Here is a 22,093-nt window from a genome sequence, read left to right as displayed (position 1 = left end):
GGGATCCATGATCCCTTCATGGATCACTGCCTTGTTGTAGCAAAGGGGCTTGCGTAACTCAGTGAAGCCATAAGCTATGCCGTGCAGGGCCACCCAAGACGGACAGGTCATGGCAGAGAGTTCTGACAAAATGTGGTCCACTGGAGAAGGAAATGGCAACTCACTCCAGTATTCTTGCCAAGAAAACCCCATGGAACGTATCACAAGGCTAAAAGAGATGATGCCGGAAGATGAGCCCCTCAGGTCGGAAGGTGTCCAATATACTACTGGGGAAGAGCAGAGGGTATTTCGAAGTAGCGCCAGAAAGAGTGAAGCGGCTGGGCCAAAGCCGAAAGGACACTCAGCTGTGGGTGTGTCTGGTGGTGAAAAGAAAATCGGATGCTGTAAAGAACAATATTGTTTAGGAACCTGGAATGTCAGATCAATGAATCAAGGCAAGCTGGAGGTGGTCAAAGAAGAGATGGCAAGATTGAACATCGACATCTTGGGAATCAGTGAACTAAAATGGACAGGCATGGGCGAATTTAATTCAGGTGACCATCATATCTACTATTGTGGGCAAGAATCCCTTAGAAGAAATGGAGTAGCACTCATAGTCAATACAACGTGGGAAAAGCAGTACTGGGGTACAATCTTAAAAATGATAGAATGATCTCAGTACGAATCCAAGGCAAACCATTCAACATCACAGTAATTCAACTCTATGCCCCAACCACTGATGCCAAAGAAGCTGAGGCTGATCAGTTCTATGAAGACCTACAACACCTTCTAGAACTAACACCAAAAAAAGATGTCCTCTTCATCATAGGGGATTGGAATGCTAAAATAGGAAGTCAAGAAATCACTGGGATAACAGGCAGGCATGGCCTTGGTGTACAAAATGAAGCAGGACAAAGGCTAATAGAGTTTTGCCAAGAGAACACACTGATCATAGCAAACACTCTTTTCCAACAGCACAAGAGACAACTCTACACATGGACATCACCAGATGGTCAATATCGAAATCAGATTGATTATGTCCTTTGCAGCCAAAGATGGAGAAGCTCTATACAGTCAGTCAAAACAAGACCTGGAGCTGACTGTGGCTCAGATCATGAGCTGCTTCTTGCAAAATTTCGGCTGAAATTGAAGAACGTAGGGAAAACCACTAAACCATTCAGGTATGACCTAAATCATATCCCTTATGAATATACAGTGGAGGTGAGGAATAGATTTCAGGGATTAGACCTGATAGACAGAGTACCTGAGGAACTATGGACGGAGGTCCGTAACATTGTTCAGGAGGCAGCAACTAAATCCATCCCAAAGAAAAAGAAATGCAAGAAAGCCAAGAGGCTGTCTGATGAGGCTTTACAAGTAGCTGAGGAAAGAAGGGAAGCGAAAAGCAAGGGAGAAAGGGGAAGATGTACCCAACTGAATGCAGAGTTCCAGAGAATAGCAAGGAGAGACAAGAAGGCCTTCTTAAATGAACAAAGCAAAGAAATCGAGGAAAACAACATAATGGGAAAGACTAGAGATCTCTTCAAGAAAATCGGAGATCTCAAGGGAACGTTTTGTGCAAAGACGGGCATGATAAAGGACAAAGAAGGCAGGGACCTAACAGATGCAGATGAGATTAAGAAGAGGTGGAAAGAATATACAGAAGAACTATACAGGAAAGATCTTAATGTCCATGATAGCCATGATAGTGCGGTCACTGAACTTGAGCCGGACATTTATTTATTTATTTATTTCATTTCTATACCACCCAATAGCCGAAGCTCTCTGCTTCCTAGAGAGTGAAGTCAAGTGGGCCTTAGGAAGCATTACTAACAACAAAGCTAGCGGAGATGACAGTCTTCCAGCTGAGCTATTTAAAATCCTAAAAGATGATGCTGTTAAAGTGCTGCATTCAATATGCCAACAAATTTGGAACACTCAACAATGGCCGCAAGACTGGAAAAGGTCAGTTTACATTCCAATTCCAAAGAAGGGCAACGCCAAAGAGTGTTCAAACTACCGCACAATTGCGCTCATTTCACATGCCAGCAAGGTGATGCTCAAAATCCTACAAGCTAGGCTTCAGCAGTATGCAAACCGAGAACTACCGGAAGTACAAGCTGGGTTTAGAAGAGGCAGAGGAACTAGAGATCAAATCGCCAACATTCGCTGGATCATGGAGAAAGCAAGAGAATTCCAGAAAAACATCTATTTCTGCTTCATTGACTACGCTAAAGCCTTTGATTGTGTGGATCACAACAAACTGTGGCAAATTCTTAAAGTGATGGGAGTACCAGACCACCTTACCTGTCTCCTGAGAAACCTGTACAAGGGTCAAGAAGCAACAGTAAGAACCACACATGGAACAACCGAGTGGTTCAAAATTGGGAAAGGAGTACGACAAGGCTGCATATTGTCACCCTGCTTATTTAACTTATATGCAGAGTACATCATGAGAAATGCTGGGTTGGATGAATCAGAGGTCGGAATTAAGATTGCTGGGAGAATTATTAACAACCTCCGATATGCAGACGATACCACCCTGATGGCAGAAAGTGAAGAGGATCTAAAGAGCCTCTTGTTGAGGGTGAGAGAGGAGAGTGCAAAAGCTGGTTTGAAACTCAACATTAAAAAAACTAAGATCATGGCATCTGACCCTATCACTTCCTGGCATATAGAAGGGGAAGAAATGGAAGCAGTGACAGATTTTACTTTCTTGGGCTCCAAGATCACCGCAGACGGTGACTGTAGCCATGAAATTAAAAGACGCTTGCTCCTTGGGAGGAAAGCTATGGCCAACCTAGACAGCATAGTAAGAAGCAGAGACATCACCTTGCCGACAAAGGTCCGTCTAATCAAAGCTATGGTTTTCCCAGTAGTAATGTATGGCTGTGAGAGCTGGACTATAAGGAAGGCTGAGCGCCGAAGAATTGATGCTTTCGAACTGTGGTGCTGGAGAAGACTCTTACGAGTCCCCTGGACTGCAAGGAGGTCAAATCAGTCCATCCTAAAGGAAATCAACCCTGACTGCTCATTGGAAGGACAGATACTGAAGCTGAAGCTCCAATATTTTGGCCACCTAATGCGAAGAGAAAACTCTCTGGAAAAGACCCTGATGCTGGGAAAGACTGAAGGCAAAAGGAGAAGGGGACGGCAGAAGATGAGATGGCTAGATAGCATCACGGATGCAATGAATATGAACTTGAGCACACTCTGGGAGAGAGTGCAGGACAGGAAGGCCTGGTGTGCTATGGTCCATGGGGTCACGAAGAGTCGGACACGACTGAACAACAACAATATGAAAATAAGCCCCATTGAACACAGCGAGACTTTGAGTAAATATGCATAAAATAGGGCCATACATGTGTTTAGAATGCAGGCCTGTAGCATGACCCTATGCATGTTTGCTTGGAAATATGTTATACTAAATTTCATTGCCTGTAAAATGCTGGGCAAAAACTTGTGACTTGTACAAGCACAATGAACAGCTTCCAGCACTAAAAAGACATCAGAACAAGGAGACACAGATACCAAAAATACCAAGTTAAAATTTTCTAGTGGCCAAGAACACTCATAGGCTAAATGTTACAGTAAATGCTTAATATTTAATAGAACAAATGAATATTGTACACATAATGAATTCTCAAACAACCATCTACAATATAGCAACTAAGGGAATAAAAAAGTTATTTCATAACAAAAATCCTGGTTTATGAATCAAATAATTCATGCTGATAATCTAGAATTACATTCAAGATTATTTAAACTATATTTTAACGGCCATGCTGAAATAAAGTAATAATTATTTTCAGTGGCCATGGTCTAAACATTTATAAAATCTTCAATTCACAAAACATATTTAAATGCAAATAATATATTTTCACTGTATTTCCAGTTTCAAATGACTAAACAAAATTCCCTATCCACAAAGGTGGCTACACATAATACAATGTATTTTCCTTGGAATTACAGAGTTGTATAAGTTCTACAAAGCAAATCCCAGTCAATATAAAAACCACATAACACATTCAGAAATGTAAAAAAAAACCCTCACCCCTATTTCCAGGTATTCAGCTGTTTATCTAGGCCTTAACATCTCAATAATTCAGATGAGAAATTCAACTTGCATTGTAAGAAGCATATTAAATTATATTCTGGAACTCTGACGCTACATTTCCCCCATGATTAGTTTATCAGTGTTAAAAGAGATACATGATGAAATTAAGCATTTAGTTTTTGTACAGTCATTCTAATTTCTACTATTCTAGAACTTTTTGTATAACTACATTTTATAAAGTCAACCTTATTTTTTCCATTTTAATAACAGGATTTTTAAAATCTAGAAGTTGCTGCCTTATTACTTTTTTCCCAAGACAACAACATTACTAAAGTATCAGTGTTGAGTTGAGTCAAGAATGGAAAGGCTTCATTCACAGAATGGGCTACCTCCTGAGTTTTGGGGATCTCCCTCCTCCTGCAACACAACTCACCCCATTCAGCAGGGCTCGCCAACCCTGTGAGTAGCTTTTTCTGAGGGCTGGAGGGACTGCCATGGCAAGAAGGGGGAAGTGAAGTCTGCTTTTCCCAGCCCAGTTGCACACATCATGGATTCTACCTAATATTATGCATGGGTTTCCAATCATGTTAGCCTTAACTAATAAGTATATATTATATTTGCTTAAGCTGGTTTAGAATATCAATTGCCACAAATTTACATTTTTTAAATGAACAGTTTTAAATAGGATTTTATGTTGTTTGCTTAAGACAGGAATAAATTTACCTGAATACTTATGCAAATACAGTCCTCTATATGTGGTTTGAGCTTCCTTCACTCATTTCTCAAAGAGGAATTACAGGCCTGTGAATGTTCAAATTGTATAGTTCTCACGAGTTCCTGTCCTTAGTGACTGCTAGATGCCTTGAAAACATTTTCTTACTTTGGATTTTAAGAGGCATTTTGAATTCCCTACTAACAGTGTGAAAAGTTGTTGGTACTTAAGTGAGTACAGAATTAGGTTACAACACATCTGTGAGGTACTGAGTATTAAAATGCCTCCCATTCTCTGCTGTGTGCACAGAATATTTACTCTATTTGCTTTCCATATCTGGGCTACTGAAACTATATCCTAGTACAGTTTTTCACTTTAAAATATTGATAGAACACATACACTCAAGGAAGAAAAATGCTGTTTTCCAGAAAATGTCCTCTCTCAATCTACACTTCAGAATGAAGATTTTAAATAGTTCACAGTACTATCTCTCTGAATGTCCACATTTCAGCAGCAACTTACCAGCTGTGGGAGAACATCTATTTACACTGGTTGTGCAGATCTTTTCCTGAATGTTGAGATTCAGAAGACAGCCTGGGGTTTCCACTGTGTCTTGTTTTTCTCTCTTTAACATATAATTTAAAGCTGCACTTTCTTCACTCTGAGGAGGTATAGACTGTATGCAGTCACTACTTACAGGATTCTCATTGATCTCAGTTTCTCTTTTCCTCTTTCGGTTATAAATTGAACCAATTTTACTAGACTCTTGCAACATTGCCTCTGTCCTGCTTGTTAAAGAGCTATATTTACAAACCATTTCATTAGGACTCTGCAATTTCTGTAGGCATGGAAAGGGAAGACTAACTCTTATTTTATTTGTGTTAAAATTAGAAGGTGAAAAATAATCTTCAAAAGAAGAATCTTGGTCTTTAGTATACTCAACACGAGTGAGCATTGCTTGCAAAAAGTCATTTTGAGAATCTATCTCACATAATGCTGAGGTGCTCAGTCCAAAACTTGATCTCCTTCTGGGTTGCTTCTGCTGTTTCCAAGTGGAATAATGATCAGTTGTTATTGGAGAAAGGGTTAGATTAATTGAAGGTAGACCAGTTTCTAAATTTATGTGATTGCTGCTGGTACCTTCAGCACCTTCCAAATGAAACATTTTTTCTGAAGAAACTTCGTATTCCAAATTGCTTATCCCAGAAAAGTGATTTCCAGTTACAGTTGTAAACCATTCATTTCTATCACCATGTTTTTGTGTAGACATTTTAGATTTTGCCTTTGTGGCAAGAAAGTCACCTTCCAAGCTGTTAGACAGAATTAGTTTTTTTCTTAAACATTCACCACCAGGTTGTTTTGGACTTGTAAGTTTGGAGTCACCTGCGGAAACTGGAGAGCTCCATAATGCAGATGAGGAAACATCTGCAGGACTTTCAACTTCAGGCATATATTTGATAGATTCCTTTCCAAGATTCTTGGTTTCAGAATTTCCCAACATGTTAGCAAAACTTGAGTTTAAATGGTCACTTCTCTCTCCTTCAATAAAACAGAAAACAAAATTCCATTAAAAGCCTATAACAAGCAACATACTAACCATTCAAAGAAATTAACATGAATTTAGAAACACTATTTAATCCTGTATTACTTGTTCAAGGGTTACATCAGTTCACACAAAATGATTTTGCTACTTAGATCACCCTTCTGCATAGGAAAAGTGTACACAAATCATAGCGTGTGTCAAACACACATAGCACATTCCACTGCATGCACTCAGGGTGAAATAGAATATGTATGGTTGTGAAACTTTATAGTATACATGCGATACTATAGAGAAATGATTTTTGTGTAGGAACAGAGCTTTGTTTGAAATGGCCCTAAACCCCACTAATTTTGATATGTGTACTACATGTATGAAGCTTCATGGAATTGAAGGCAAAAGATGAAGCCTAGGAAAATGTAGGCACTTCTAAATTCCATTGAATTCAATGGGATTTAAGAACTTAAGTATCACTTATTTTAATGGGACTTTGATGCACTATTGTTCCTGGATTACACCCGCTGGCCTGGTCTGCAGGTAATGCTAAACCATAGTCCAGCATTAGGCGCTCGTACACTTTCCCTCATCTGGAAGCAGCAATCAGAAGCATCTACTTCTGTTTTCAACAAACCACACACTATAATTTGTTATGTCCAAATTGGAAACTGTTAGTGTTAACTATGTTTTAAAAAACAAACAAACTAGGGCCATTAAGCACTGTTGAAAGTTGGCTTTTTTCAATAAACCATAGTTAAGGCTAACCACAGTGCCTAGGTTCTGACATAATGACAAACTGCTACAGTGGAGGAGAGGGGAAGGGGCGCACACAAACCCAAGGCTCACTCACATAGCATTAAACCAGTGGGGGGCAACTTGTGGCCCTCCAGATGTTTTGGCATACAACCCCCTTCAGCTCTAGCCAGCACAGCCAATGGTGAAGGATTCTGGGAGCTGTAGGCCAAAACATCTGGAGGGCAACAAGTTGCTGTGCCCTGCACTAAACAATGGTTTAGTATTATGTGCTAATGTAATCTTATCTTCAGTTTATGAAAGAATGTAGCAACAGAATTGATTATCATAGATACAGGCTTCTTCACATGCGGTATTTTCCTTCACAGAAGATTTTTCATTTATTTGTGGTATTTGTATACAGTCCTTCATAAAATTTTATCCTAGAGGGGCTTACAATACAATTGAAGCTCTAAAACATAATACAAACACGTAATAACATATTAAAGCTGATCAGGCAAAAGTTGCGGCGTGGGGGAGACGGGTGGAGGGGAACCAAAAGCAGCTGGTGGCTGCATGAGAAGAAGCTTTTGGGGTGGGTATAATTATTCCAGAAGTACTTGATCCAGCCTTTAAAAAAAGGTGTTTACTAGCAAGGGAAGCACCAAGGTGGAGGATGAAATTGACAAGGACACTGACAAGAGAGAGATATCGGTATGCTAGGCTAAATAGTAGCCAAGCAGTCTTGTGATGGTGTGCAAGACCCTGAAAATATACTTTTAAAATTAAAAATATATATATTTTATTAAAAATTGCAAACACATTATTGTGTTCATAAATGCTCAAAAAATTAATTCCATTTAATGATTTGATGGTGGAGGATTTTTTCTCTCAGCAGCTGGCAACTCCAGCAGACCAATTGGAGGAAGGGTGCTGATGTAGGGACCAAGGAAACGAGGAGTTCTGCTGCAAAGGTGCCTGGAGCCAGCAGGAAGACTGCGAGGGGAACCAAGCCATGGCAAGACTCAGAGTTCCTGATCATCTGTCGGATTAGTGAGCAAACAACCAATCCATGATGGCTTATTCTGAGGGTGGCTTAATGTGAAGTGCGAACTTGCCAATTGTATGCCAATATAAGATCATCTAAAATATGATCACTGGAACAAGACTCTGAAAGAAGCCCTATACAACTTACGTAATTTCATTTCAAATATTTCTTTATAGCATGTTATAGAAACTGTGTGTGAACATTTAACTACAATAAACACATCTCTATTTTACATAGGGTTGTTTAAAAAAAGCCCTTAGATCGTTCCATACATATTTTTTTTTACAAATTTTCTTCTCTCTCTCTCTCTCTCTCTCTCTCTCTCTATATATATATATATATATATATAAATTTTCTTCTCTTTTTTTTACCTGATGGCAATGTGCAAGTTGAACTGATAGAAACAAGAGTTTGTTCGTGTGCTGCTGGAACAGAATTGGAATCAGACACCTGAGACATCTGTGAAGCTAAAAATGCAAGTTATTAGATTTCTATTGGCTAAGTAACTCAAAGACAAATTCAATTTTAACATTTATTTTAAATACATAATTATGCTTAGGCTAATTCTGAGACTGAACATATTAAATATGAATATGTATATACACAATTGTTACATAGATCTCCCTAGGCAACCCATGAGAAGCATTTCATAAATTCCAATTAGTTTTAATTATTTAAGATGTGATTAGCATTCAGTCTTAAACGGTCATAAGGATAGTGAACCTCACTTGTTCTCAGTGAATCAGCTTAAAGGAGTTCTTAAAACTGAAACTGAAAGGCAAAGCATTTCCACCCCACACATACTGAAGAAAATTTTATACCCAACGTATTCACATAGGCCTGGTTCACACATACCAATAAGTTATCATTTACAAGCAACATACTTGTAAATGCTACCCGCTCTCTCCCACTAGAAGTCGGAACGACTGAACAAACGACCAGCTTTCTGACTGTAGCTTGTGAAGTGTTACATGTGATTCAAGAACTCTGGCTTGCCTTTCCCCCAACAAGCCAGAGTCATAAGCCAACAACAAACCATGGTTTGTGACTCTGGCTTGTTGGAACAGAGACAAGCCAGAATTCCCAGTTCGCACAAAAAGCTAAATAAACCACAGACAGAAGATCCGTGGTTTGTTTAGTCACTCCTGCTTGCAGCAGGAGTAATTGAGCAGGATGCACAAGCACATTGCTTCTTATTGTTACATCTGAACCAGGCCAGAATGTTTGCTTGATGAAACCCCACTAAGGTTAAATCAATTTAGTCCAATACCCTGAGAAGTCTTGCTAACACTGAGAACATAATGTCATGGAAATAAGTAGAATTGCATTTCCAGAGAACCATGTCAGCCCCAAAGTGTAGCTGATGTACCAGGTTTGGTTTCAGCTTTATTCTCAATCCTGTTCTTAAGTTTTAGTAGATCTGTTCTATCTGCCAGAATATCTTCAGCAGCAGTGCAAGACATTCATTTCTTGGTAGGCATCTTCTGTATTTTATTGTATAAAGCAGCCAACCTTGTGCCTTTCAGATGTGCTAGACTACAACTCCTAGCATCTCCAGCTAATGGGTATGCTAGCTAGGGAAGATGGGAGTTGTAGACCAACATATCTAGAGGGTATGAGTTTGGGCAGCGCTGCTTTATACAGTCAAATACAGAAGATGTCTACCAAGAAATTGATGTCTTGCGCTGACACTGAAGATGTTTTGGCAGAGCGGAGAGGATTATATTGCCAACCCGCCCCCACTCCCCACATTTATGCTGAACATCCTGAAGATTTCTGTCTGTTCATACTGCTGGGGCAGCAGCAGTGATAAGAAGAAAATTAACTTGGATTCTAAAAATAATACATTCATTAAAAAAAAAAAACTATTCTTGGATCTATGGAAAAACCCATACCCCGTGAATACTTATCCTGAAACACTGACAAAATGGTGGCAACACCCAGGAAACTTAGCAATAAAAACAAAAATTCCTATCTTCTCACGAATCACAAGAATGTTATCATCATACCAGTAGGGGAAAGATTTTCCCTTTTCTCCTTCATGTCCTTTATTCTTCTCTCCATTGCACTGCACTGATACTTTATTTTACTTGCTGGGCTGTATACTAGTGAACCATCTTCTTCAAATAATAAAACTGGAATGTTCGTTTCTAAAAATAATAATTGAAAAATTATTAGAGGGATTCTATATTTCAACAGCAGGCAATTAACAGAGCAGAAGTAACATTTTGAAAAGCTACCTTTATGGTAAAGTGTCTTTACCATAGCTCCAGGTTTTGAATGAAGTTTTCAAAAAAGTTTTTAAACCTTACATTCTAACAGGCATGCTCTTGTTCATTGTTTCAACCACCCAGCCATACCCTCCTCTAGGATATTCCATTCCATTCCATTCACTCCATTGATACTCAACATTCCATGGTTACAGAGAATGCTGAGTCCTCACTGGGCTGTGTTTTGGTTGTGAAGGGTTGCTGCCTTAGGGTGTTTTTTTTTAAACATGTTTTGTACTTCTGCAGATCTTACGGTTCCACCCAACATGCTGATATGCCCCTACTTTTTCTCAGTAGTCTTGTTTTTGCTAAGTAACTTTTGATGTCCACTGTCTAGGTTTGCTATTAGAGCAAGTGATAATAAAATTATTACAATCATGTTGATCCAGAGAACCCCAAATGCAGAAGGCTGTGCTTCTGCGGCACTGTTCAAGGTTCCCCTGCTTTTATCTTGGCCAAGAATGCTGAAACTATTAAGACAGGCAGCAATAGTGAAGTTTGGTGGCCAAGAATAGACCAAGACAGGAAATGGAGTATCCATATTTAGTCTTAACATATATTTGTTTATCTATATTGGGCCTTTTTAGATCTACGTATATTAGCTTATTTCCTACTATTGAAGGAGGTTGCAGGGTGGAAACCTTCCCAAAGTTTGGGGAGAACACAGATGGGAATGTTCGGTTTCAGGTGGTACTTACTTTTTGTCCTCCTGGGAATGACACTACATGGTGATATAACATCGTTCCCAGGGGCATTAGCAGCTACATTTTGGCAGCCACACTACTATGTGCACCACTTGGAGAAGTGGCTTTAGCTATTTTTAAAGTGGGGGGAAAGAACCCATTGGGACCACTTTGTAGAACAACAAATAATTACAACCCCTCATATTTGAAATTGTGGTAAATTTCTCTCACTTCCCCCCCCCCGCCGCCTCACCAAGGATGAACGTCTGACAAAGGCAATGGATACTGCTCAGCCCTAACTTATATTCCACTTATAAACTTAGTAGGATAGCTTTGTCACCTTTCTGTTTGGGAAGAAAACACATTTTAAGAAACAATAGAAAAGATTATTTCAAACAGGTGTTATGTGATTTACAATATCCCATAGTGTTCCAGTGATAAAGGGCTGGGAACCTAAATTGTAGGTGGGGAGGGCAGGAAAGGAGAGTCTCTACTTTGCAGGAAAATACTGGGCTTCCATTCTCACCCAAAGCTGGTTCTGTACACGGGTGGTGCATATGTGCTTTCTTCTACCTCCAGAGAGTATCCCCCGCAGAAGAGAGCAGCACCCATAGCAGAGACCAGGAGTTAATTGTGTTGGCTGAGCGCAGCTAAGCCCTCCCTGCTTCAAAGGGAAATAAAAGGACTCTGAGCAAACTGTTTGACTCCTAATCCATCCCTCCAATAATCCTTTCGGGACAAAGGGAAAGTCATTGGCAGAAGGAGAACTGTGTGGAGAAGAAAGGGCAAGTGCACTCTCTCTTTCTCTGCACCTGTTCCTCCTCTCTTCACGAAGAATCGATCAGTGGAGTGAGGAAGAAAGATGGGACTAAAGAGAATCCTTTGCCCTCTTCCTTCTCTCTCTATCTGCAGTTCATTTTGTTCTACAAATTTCACAGGTGTCCCCACTTGTTGCTATTAATTTGGAAGTACAACTGCAGAGCAGTACCTTAAGTTTATGCTCAAGTCTCACAATATACCACTGTTACTTTTCAGTGCATGGTTAAAAGTCATTTACAACATGAACAGTTCATATACTTGCCTGTTGCTGCTTTTTGTACTGCTAACTCTTTAGACATAATTGCCATCCTTTTTTGTAGTCTCCTATCATTTTCTGGAGTTTTTTCAATGAAGTTTTTGGGCTGCATGCATTTGTGCTACAAAACAAAACCATACCATTGAGTCATAACCCTTGTAATAACACTGGTTATAAATCAGTTGTACAAATTATGCAAGTTCTTAAAAAACGTATTATGCATTTACATTAATGCCAAAGTCAGAACTTGGAACATATTCTAGAATAAAATTTGATCAGAGCAAAACAAAGAAGCAGAGTGGTAAATCCAGCAATTTGAAAATATGAAAAAGCAGAAATATTTTGGATCGTGAAATATTTTCTTTTAGAATGATAAAAAAATGTTTAAGACAAGGTGCTCATATATTGCTACGCAGCCTTTATCCCCCAAAATTATTTCTAAAAATGACATGTAAGGAAGACTAGACATGTAAAACTTCTGGAAATTTTGAAGCCATGGGGGAAAAGGTTTTTTTTTTTTATCCTCTCTGTAAAATTCCCAGCGTAGTTGTTTCTTCCACTCCTTATTAAAACTGGTCTAACTTATCTTTTACCGACAGAGATTTAGGGATGCTTCAAGTCATGCTCAGTTTCCCAACATGTGACTAGAACTACTATATCATAGTATGTGAAAAAAAGGGCATTCTTGAGACTGGTTTTTGTTCAGAGTCCTGTGTTTCTGGGTTTGTTCTGGTTAGATAGCATAGCAAGTCAATGAATGCAGTTCGAAAACCAACATGTGAGAGAAACACTGTATATTATCCCACCACTCCCACTCCATATGTCAGAACATGTGAGTTATCCCACCTATGTTTCTTTAAAAAAAAAAAAAAAAACTTTGAGACTTGGATCTATGGAATTCACTGTCAGAGTTTTAATAAAGTTAGACTTCACCAATAGAGCATACTGCCTCAGCTATAATATCTTTAACTACTGCCACCAAAACAAACCCTCTATACCAAAAAGAAACTCAGTAGCCTGGCTCCTATTGTGGGTAGGTATACTCAGTGGACCATATTTCACTGAGCATGCCTATCCCCAACTAGCAGACTTGTCAACATGCATGTGCTTGTCTGGCTGCTATAAATGCACATCAGACTGCGCAATTGCTTTTTCAGGGGCAAAAACTGCAAGAACATTGCATAAGTAGAAATTGTTTGGAAAAGCAGAGAAACGTGGCAGACTTGCCACAGATATCTGAGAAAGTAAAGAAACAAATGGGAAATATCCACAGAAATAAATGGGGGGTTTCACCAATCACCATACCTACCTGTGCTTAAACAGTTCTAAGTTATATGCCACTGATAAACATATGTTGTTATATATGAGAAATTGAGGAACCACACAAATGCCTATAGGGCCAGAAAGGATGTCTATTTGGGGTGCTGGGTGACAGATTTCAAGTTATATACACACCTTTTTATTAAGCTGAGGTAATCCTTCAATAGTATTTATTGCAGGATACAGTGACTCATCAACATGCCTTCCAACTTCTCGGCATCTGAGCAGAACACACTGAATTAATTTATGCATTTCTTTGGTGTAGAATTAGACAGATTTAATAATGTTAACGATGGCCCTAGATGCTTGAGAATCTTAGTATTGCACCATAATTCAACTTATCCTGATAGCCTAGCTGCATATCTTTAGGTTGGTTCTCATCTGTTCCTTCTGCCATATCCAAAATTCCCAACAGGCATATCTTGTCCAGAAATTCAGGTCATCAAATGAACCGCTTGCTTGCTTGTAAAAGTCACATTTGAAATGCTACAGTTTCTATTTATAAACACTTGAGTAGAGATAGAGCACAAAACTGTAAAACAGCTAGTAATTTAGACACTAGATAGGAAGGGAACAGGATCTTTAAGGAAAGAGGTCACATTTCTTAGTTTTGCTGGTAGCCAGAGTCTAAGACAAAACCCTGTTGGCATGACTTAAATGTCAGTCAGGTCTGACACTCCATTTTACTTTCTGAGAAGTGAAGGCCTTTGCCCCCACCCCACATTTTTTTTGAAACTGTAAGTACTAGAACTTCAGTATGAGAGAACATATATCAACCGATTCCTAAATCTGACATTTTCTGGCTCATTTCTTCAATCCTGAAAACTCAAGAACATAGAATCACTCAGTTGCCTATAACCTCTTGATAAAGTGCATGGCTGCAGCCTCCCTCTTTATATGCATGCCAAGAAGTTCCAGTCTTATGTCATGCATGATCCAGTCAAATCAACTAGGACAAATTTGAATGTGGTAGGCAATGACAGATAGCAAAATAAAATATTTATGATTAGGTCTTTAATATAGAAATGTATATAGTTCTCTTACAGCACCTTCAAAGGTTATGTTGTTCTTCTACATAAGCCACAGACAATGATATATACAAGTTTAAAAAGCTGATTTCCATGTGCAAGTGCTTTCAGTGTAGGCATTTCATAATGCATTAAGTGGCTCTTACAACTATCTTCTAAGAATACACCCAGGTAGGCCTCTGTCACCCATCAAGTATACTTTTCTATGTCTATATAATGGGAATAAATTTTATGATAGAGTTTTGCGTGAAGATATGAATATTTCACAAAGAATCTGAGCTAACAGTTATCTAATATTGGGCTTAGACTGCTTGTGTTACTCTACAACAGTGGTTTTCAATCTGAATTCCAGGAAACCCTAGAGTTCTTCAGAAGTCTGCTAATGAGAAGATTGGCAATGGGTGCCAACCTTTCCTGAAGGACAGTTTGCTCATCGTCATATATACTAATAGCAAATTCACTTTCTGAGTGCCTATCTTTATGTAACCAAAATGGCACCACCCACCAACAGGAAGGAATTCTCAACATGCACGGGCAAACCGCAAGGAAGTAGGAAAAAATCTTTAAAAAAGAAAACCCCATTGGAAAGGGACCCCTCACCCGATGAAGACTGAGCATGTTCAATGGCCCTTAAAATCTGACAGACTGGTGGTGGTGGTGGGGAAGAGAAAAAGAGAGAAAAGGGGGAATGAAACTGAGTATATTAGAATAAAGCATGGTTGGCTGGCTAGAACACTGAACCAGAACACTCCACACTGCAACGTGCTGTTACAATTGCACTCGTGACATATCCAACCTGCAGTGCAAGCTGTAGTGCTGCTGAATGTGTTGTAGGCGGCCCAGAGGTCACATAGGGCAACAGTGAGGTACAAAAGACTCTGCCACTGCCCTGTGAGAACTGGGCATGCATCTTCAAATATACCTCAGAATCCTCTGCAACAAAAGGGTTCCACAAGAAAGATGTCAACACAGGTTAAGTGCTCCCTTCAGGTAGAAAGTTTGAACATCACCACTTTGCAATCTTTTGATGTACCATTAAGGCTACAAAACTAAGAGATTGCAGCAAGAAATTAAAATAGTTCAGGAATGTGATTCTAGTGACACCTAGTGATCTTACATTTGTAAAGCATATACATTATACCTCAGACATCTGGCATATTTTAATAATGAAGATAAAAAATATATAATGTCATGAAAACACTAGTTAGATTGAAGCTGCAAGTTTAACTGTTAATACCGAGGTGATTTTTTAGCAAATACTTCAGGTCAACTTATTTCTGTCTTCCTTGCTTTTTGGGGGTGGGGGGTAAACCTCAATATATCTGATCTACTGATGAGGAATTCTTCATTAATGTCACAGTTGTTAGGGCTTTGGTCATCGCACACTAGTTGTGAAGCATAAGAGAAATTTTTAAAAATCAGCTAGCACAGATGAAGTTCACCATTCACTCACATTGGAGGGTAAGATAACCCACTTAAGTACTGTGTAAACAGAATGCATGTTTTTTAAGAAAAGTAAATAAGAAATAATTGCACTGAACATATATTTTGTTATCTTTTTCACTATGCCCACAATATCCTACTTATGTCTAAAAATCAGAAATGTGATTTCATTGGTTAAAATCATTTTTGTAGTTTACATAATATTTAAGTCTACCACATCACTTATCTTCCTAAGGCATGAAGAGTTTTTTGGGGGAAAAATAGTTGTCAACTACATATAAATATGTAAAGGTGCCTTATACAGAGTCAGACCATTGCTCCATCTAGATCAGTACTTTCAACTGCCTACTATTGTACTGACTGCCAGCAACTCCCCAATGCTTTAGGCACTGTTTTCCCCAAGTTGTCAGGGATAGAACTTGGGACCTTCCACATGCAAATCATGTGCACGGCCACTAAGCTATATGCTGTCCACAGTGTATGCTTCTTTGGGGAGTCTTAGTCTGGATTCTTGCATAAATGTGGCCAGCAGTTCTTACTTATAATTATTTTATTCCAATATAAGACAATCACATACTGGGCCACTAACATTCCTCTTTCAGTATTTTCTCTTCCAGTATGTTTGTACCATATAGCAATACTCACTTTTCTACCCAAAGCACTGACACTAGTTTGACCCCACCCTTCTGAGCTTTATTCCATGTAGATGAAAGTCCATCTTTAAAGATCACATGAGTCACTTGTTTGTTGAAAGTCTTGGAAACCTACAGAACATAAGGGAAAGAACTTTTTAAAAAAATCTTAGCTAGAAAATCTTTTTGAAACTACACAAAACTCTTCAGTTGTACTGAAAAGTGATAGGGCACAATTCTATGCATGTTTAGACAGAAAAAAGCCCTACAATAGGATTGAGCCTTCAATTCTTACACACTGCTTTACCAGCTAAGCAGGAAATTTGCAGCTTTTAAAACTGATATTTATTAAGGCATTTAATTAGTTAGCCTCAAACAAGGAGAAATTGGCTTCTTGATAGTTTGCAATACACCTTGGCCAACACACAAATGAGTTCATTGATACCTTCAGTGTCCATGAAAGCTTATGCCACAATAAATAAAGGTGCCACTAGAGCCTTGTTGTCAAAAATTGTAATCCCTGTGATTTCTTAGTTCTGCATTTAGATTGACTTAAATGTGTTCATTTAAAAAACTATCTTAAACTTCTAGGGCTTCTGGATGCTGGAGTCCCACATGTAGTTTTCACATCCAACTTCTTTAGTATCTTGGATATTGCTAGACATAAATTTATAGTAACATTTAAATTAAGACCTGCAACCTTCAGTAAAAAGAGTAAGAAGCACGCAGCCAGGCACTGCAACATCCAGCTGCCATGACTCAGAAGCTCCCCTGCTGCACCTGGCTTTAGACTCCGAGTTGTTAGAAGAGTGACCAACCAGGAGTCCTGGTTCGGACATAATGGGAAACTTTTGCTTTCCTGTCACATTTCTGATTATTTTAGCCTCTCATGCTAGCAGGAGCCAAGTGGGGGCGATTAGGCAGTGTGGATAAACCCACTGCTCATTATAAACTGGAATTCAGCTACTGTAGACCTTCTAAATTGGACGTGTAATCATTTACAAAAGACAGGCCTGGGACACATTTGACATGGGTATTTTTCATCATATCCTATGAACATAAAGGGTTTGTAGAAACAGAGGCAAAACCAGAACAACAACATTTAATATACAGAAATGCATAAGATTCATAAAAAACCTTTTGCTAGACTCTTGCCCTTCCTGGCTTATAAAAGCGGGGCACTTAGGGGAGGGGGGGGGGTGAGATGGCAGACTGGTTAAGTGCAGGGCACTTGGGGGAGATGGCAGATTGCCTCTTTATGACAAGGTGCAATTCCATCTCATCTAAAAGAGGTGGTGACAAAGACTGTATTCTCCCATACGAGCCTACCTGGGTATTAAGATCTTCTGTAGAGGTCCTTCTGTCTGTCCCACCAACAACAGAGGCACATTTGTTGGTGACCCGAGAAAAGGCCTTTTTGGTGCCTGCTTCCAGGCTTTGGAACTCCCTGGAGAGGGAGGTTGTCTCCTCTCTGTTGTCCTGGCAGAGAAAGACATTTTTTTTTCAGGCAGACCTTTAGCATGTAGCTGGTCTGCTGCTAAAGGGGATTGTTATTTCTTCTATTGTTGTGTTTTTTTATTTGGTTTTATGTTATGTTTTAAGTAATCTCTATTTTATTACCCTCACTGAGTGCCAATTCTGGTGGAAAGGAGGGATATACAAACAAACAAACAAGAATGTGATTCTTTCAGTTACACATACTTAGACTTAGCTACAATACAGTGTTTGGCCCATGGATTTGTGTCAAAGACTGCCCAGAAAGGGTGGATCTATCTTGGTTATATGTTTGTACATATGTAAATGTACTGATATTACCATATTCATATTAAAAACTTATGAATTGATAAGAAAATTACACATAAGCTGCTGCTTTAAATACAACAACTGTTCGGAAAGCATTACTTACTTTTGCTCCCATATCAATTAGTTGTTGGGTAAAGGCTTTTGAGTAATTTTCTGTTCTGCTGGATGACCATACTTCAACATATGCTATAACACCTATGAAACAATAAAAAAAGAAACAGGATTTAAATAATCATCATTATTTTTAAAGCATTTTTACCTTGCTCTTTAGCCAAAAAGGCTCCCAGACCAGCTTACAAATATCAGGAGTAAGACAGTTCCTTCCCTCAGTGTAAAAGACATGACACCCAAGGAAAAGGGACTGGGAGGAAGGAGGAGAAAGAGCAATCTAAAGCATCCATTCTTAAAGTTATAATTCTTATCATGACCAACTGAGATGAAAACAGTTAAGGGAGATTGATGGAATTGCTGCCAGCTAGGTGATAATTGGGGAAAGCCAAAGGTAGCTGGTCTCTGGGTAGAGGTGATGGAATAGCTCTGCTTCTCTTCTCTCCCTCTGCTCTGCATCCTAATGGAATGGCTGTCAGCTAGATGACAGTCAAGGTGGGGAAGTTCATTATCATCCTTGGACTGCCACCTTTTGCATGCAAATCTCAACCATTTCCATAATACATCCTGCTTATATCAGTCAACTACCCCTATATAGCATATTCATACATTTCTTCCAGATCAGTGTCAGAGAGACAAAAACAGACTGCTGAAGATAGCATAGTACTCGTCATGAGCTAAACTGCTACCAGATCTAAGATGGGTCATACCTCGGGTGCTGCTGTCACTTTCTAAGAGCCTACCTGTACATACATGACACCAGCCAGTGAAGTGTTCCTTGTATTTGGATTTTAAAATGGCTGGCTGTGGATGGGCTCAGTGTCATATATATATATATATATATATATATATATAGCCACTCCTGCCCTAGTCATATCAAATGCTGGGATTTTTTAAGGGCTTGGTGAACAAGCAACAGCCCCTGAGATTTGTGCAAATGGGGCCATAATGTTTTTTATTATTTCAGCCTCAGGAATTTGCGCAAATGGGGCTGTAATACATTTTTTTGGTATTTTTTTGCAGTTGCAGAAGTGCATACTTACAGCTGTCAAATAAATATATAGCTTTGCCAATGCCCTTGTATGTTTCAGCTACAAGTGTAGTATAAAACATCACAAGATGAGACTCCATATAGGCTCCCCTCTCCACAGGGTTACTGAGAATGGAAGCCATGAAAAGCAGGGCGGCGGTGGCAGCGGCGGCAGGGGGAGAAGAGCGTAGAACAACCCATACTATACAGCTTATTCACAGCATGGGTTGGTGTGTTATGCAAACTCATCCATAGTGTGGCAAAGATGAGGGTGTAGAAACACAAAACAAGTTACTATTTATAACTGTTGCTCATACTAGTAGATTCATGGGGTTTTTTTTGAAATCACCTACCCAGCTTGATCTTAGTGTCTTTTACAATATGTTCTATTCCAGTGTGCATATTATCTTGCTGAAAAGTCTTCTAAAATCTTTAAATACACACAGAAAACCCCACAACTGAGGTTTCCACTCCCCTTCCTTTTTATCTCTTCAAAGAGTCCTTACGAAGAGATGGATGTATTTAAGTAACATTTATTTATCTCTTTATTTATTTTCTATACCTCCCGATAGCCGAAGCTCTCTGGGCAGTTCACAAAAACTAAAACCACAAAGTGCAGCATAAAACAATATAAAATATGAAAGCTTAAAACCACAAAATAACCGTACAACCAGAATAAAACCTAGCAGCAATGCAGAAATTTAAAATACAGATTTAAAACACCAGAGCTAAAAAGATTAGGAAGCTAAAATACTGAGAGAATAAAAAGGTCTTCACCTGATGCCAGAAGGAGTACAATGTAGGCACCAAGCGAATCTCTCTAGGGAGCTCATTCCACAGCTGGGGTGCCACAACATAAAAGATCCTCTTCCTGGTAGCCACCTACCACACTTCCTTTGGCAAGAGCTCCTGGAGAAGGACTCCTGAGGATGATCTTAGGGTCCAGGCAGGCACATATGGGAGGAGGTGATCCTTCAGATAACCTTGCCCCACTCCGTTAAGGGCTTTGAATGTTAATACCAGCGCTTTGAATCAGGCCCGGAAATGGACTGGCAGCCAGTGCAGCTGGAAAAGTACTGGCTTAATGTGATCTTGTTGGCCACTCCTTCTTAACAATCTTGCTGCCCTGTTTTGGACTAGCTAAAGTTTCCGGACCGTTTTCAAAGGCAGCCCCACATACAGCGCAGTGCAGTAATCCAGACGAGAGGTCATCAGAGTATGGATAACTGTAGCTAGGCTATCTCTGTCTAGATAAGGACATAACATTTGGAGAGGGGGTAAGGAGAGAAGAGAGAAATGTAGACAGTAATGCTATGGTAAAAGGAGATATTTAGTACTGTTTTCAAAGTATTGTATAAAACGTGGATTAAAAAGGCCTTAGGAAAGTTGGCATACTGTACAGGGTACAGACAGCACTTACTTTCTAAAATGAGTGGAGTTTGGAGAAGAAAGTGCTCATCTTCTGAAAGCTGCTCCCCCAGCTTCAAATATGCAGGGCTTGGTAATGGTGACTAACTGGAGAGGGACATGCTATCTGTACACACTCGAGCACATATTTATATACTGTAACATCAGCTTATGCTTCATGTACCTTTAAGAACAGTTGCTAGTAGGAGAGCTGTCTGTGGAGAGCTGGGCCCAGATAAACCAGGAGGGTTTCGGTAGGTAAGAAGGCCTCTGTGTGTATGGAGTGGAGTTTCAAAAAGGAAGGACTATAGTTTGTGTTCCGAAAGAAGAATCTAAATAAAGTTTCTGTTGTGCTCCTAAGCAGGATCATTATCCTTTCTGAAAAATAACCTGCCTAGCTAAACTGCTGGAGTAGGCCCGAAAGCTACATAACAGTGCTTTTCAAACATTTCACACATTTCTGGTGAACCCAGGGTTAAATTACGCACATATCCAAGAAAGATGGAAGAACTGTGTGTCTGGCCGGTGGGGGAGGAAATAGCTTGCCACAGCAGTGGTGCGCATGGGGAGGCTTCGATCCTGGGTACGGTGGCTTGTAAGTAAGCCTCGTCGAAGCACACACTCCAGCGCGGCTTACCTGCTCAATCCCTGCTGTCTCCGGCTGAAGCCAAAGCACCTCAGCTGAGACCCCGGAGAGCCTCTGACAGCCAGAGAAAAGAGTACAGGGCTCGATGGACCAGTAGTCCGACTCAGCATAAACCAGTTCCCTATATTCACATACGTGCTCAACAGGAGACAGGCAGAAGTTATGGGAGTAAGAAGTTCCTCCCCCTGCCCACCACCTGCCAGCGGCGGCCCTGGAAACGGGTCAGTACCTGCTAAGACAAGCCGGCCGTGAGCGAGCTCCATAGGTATCTAACGACATTAACGAGCCTCGCGCCACCGTTTAAACCGCTGCCTACGACGGACGCATGCGCCTCGCGGGGAGCCGTCTTTCTCGTCCCTCCCTCTTCCGGCTCCGCTCTCGCCCAATGACAACCATAGAGCTCACGAAAGGCGACAGCGTCCTGCCCGCTGTATGGCGACGGTTGCAGCCGCGTGATGTGCAGCGCCGCGCAGCGGTTAGAAAAGAAAAATTTCCCTGCCGCGTGGAGGGAGGTTCTGGCGAGCTAGCCGGACTCATGCCTGGGAGTGGGTGGGCAGTTGTGAGGTTTTTTGTCTTTGTGCTT

The 22,093-nt window shown here is 40.0% G+C and overlaps 1 protein-coding gene across 7 annotated transcripts in view; it reads right to left on the bottom strand.

Annotated features, from left to right (window-relative positions):
* MCPH1 (microcephalin 1) overlaps positions 1-21,878 on the bottom strand; it is a 156,223-nt gene extending 134,345 nt beyond the window's left edge. For 3 of the 7 annotated variants that reach the window (XR_014786585.1, XM_084826774.1, XM_084826778.1), the window contains exons 1-8: positions 21,740-21,878; positions 18,423-18,514; positions 16,530-16,648; positions 13,549-13,633; positions 12,100-12,214; positions 10,075-10,215; positions 8,437-8,532; positions 5,271-6,287 (exon numbers count right to left, since the gene is read on the bottom strand). Coding sequence is in view for 6 of the 7 variants with exons in the window: in XM_084826774.1 (XP_084682900.1) it covers positions 5,271-6,287; positions 8,437-8,532; positions 10,075-10,215; positions 12,100-12,214; positions 13,549-13,633; positions 16,530-16,648; positions 18,423-18,514; positions 21,740-21,773 (1,699 nt within the window). In the remaining variant the exon portion in view is untranslated. Of the gene's footprint in view, positions 1-5,270; positions 6,288-8,436; positions 8,533-10,074; positions 10,216-12,099; positions 12,215-13,548; positions 13,634-16,529; positions 16,649-18,422; positions 18,515-20,234; positions 20,830-21,501 lie in introns of those variants that run through there. The other 4 variants (XM_084826775.1, XM_084826779.1, XM_084826776.1 and 1 more) reach the window with 3 other exon arrangements.
* Between the last annotated feature and the right edge of the window lie 215 nt (positions 21,879-22,093).

Source organism: Heloderma suspectum, chromosome 1, assembly GCF_057233095.1.
Source record: "Heloderma suspectum isolate Gila_16-S chromosome 1, 16-S_ref, whole genome shotgun sequence".
In the NCBI taxonomy this organism is placed as follows: domain Eukaryota; kingdom Metazoa; phylum Chordata; class Lepidosauria; order Squamata; family Helodermatidae; genus Heloderma; species Heloderma suspectum.
Note: the sequence above shows the minus strand (reverse complement) of the source record. Positions and strands in the feature narration are given on the sequence as shown.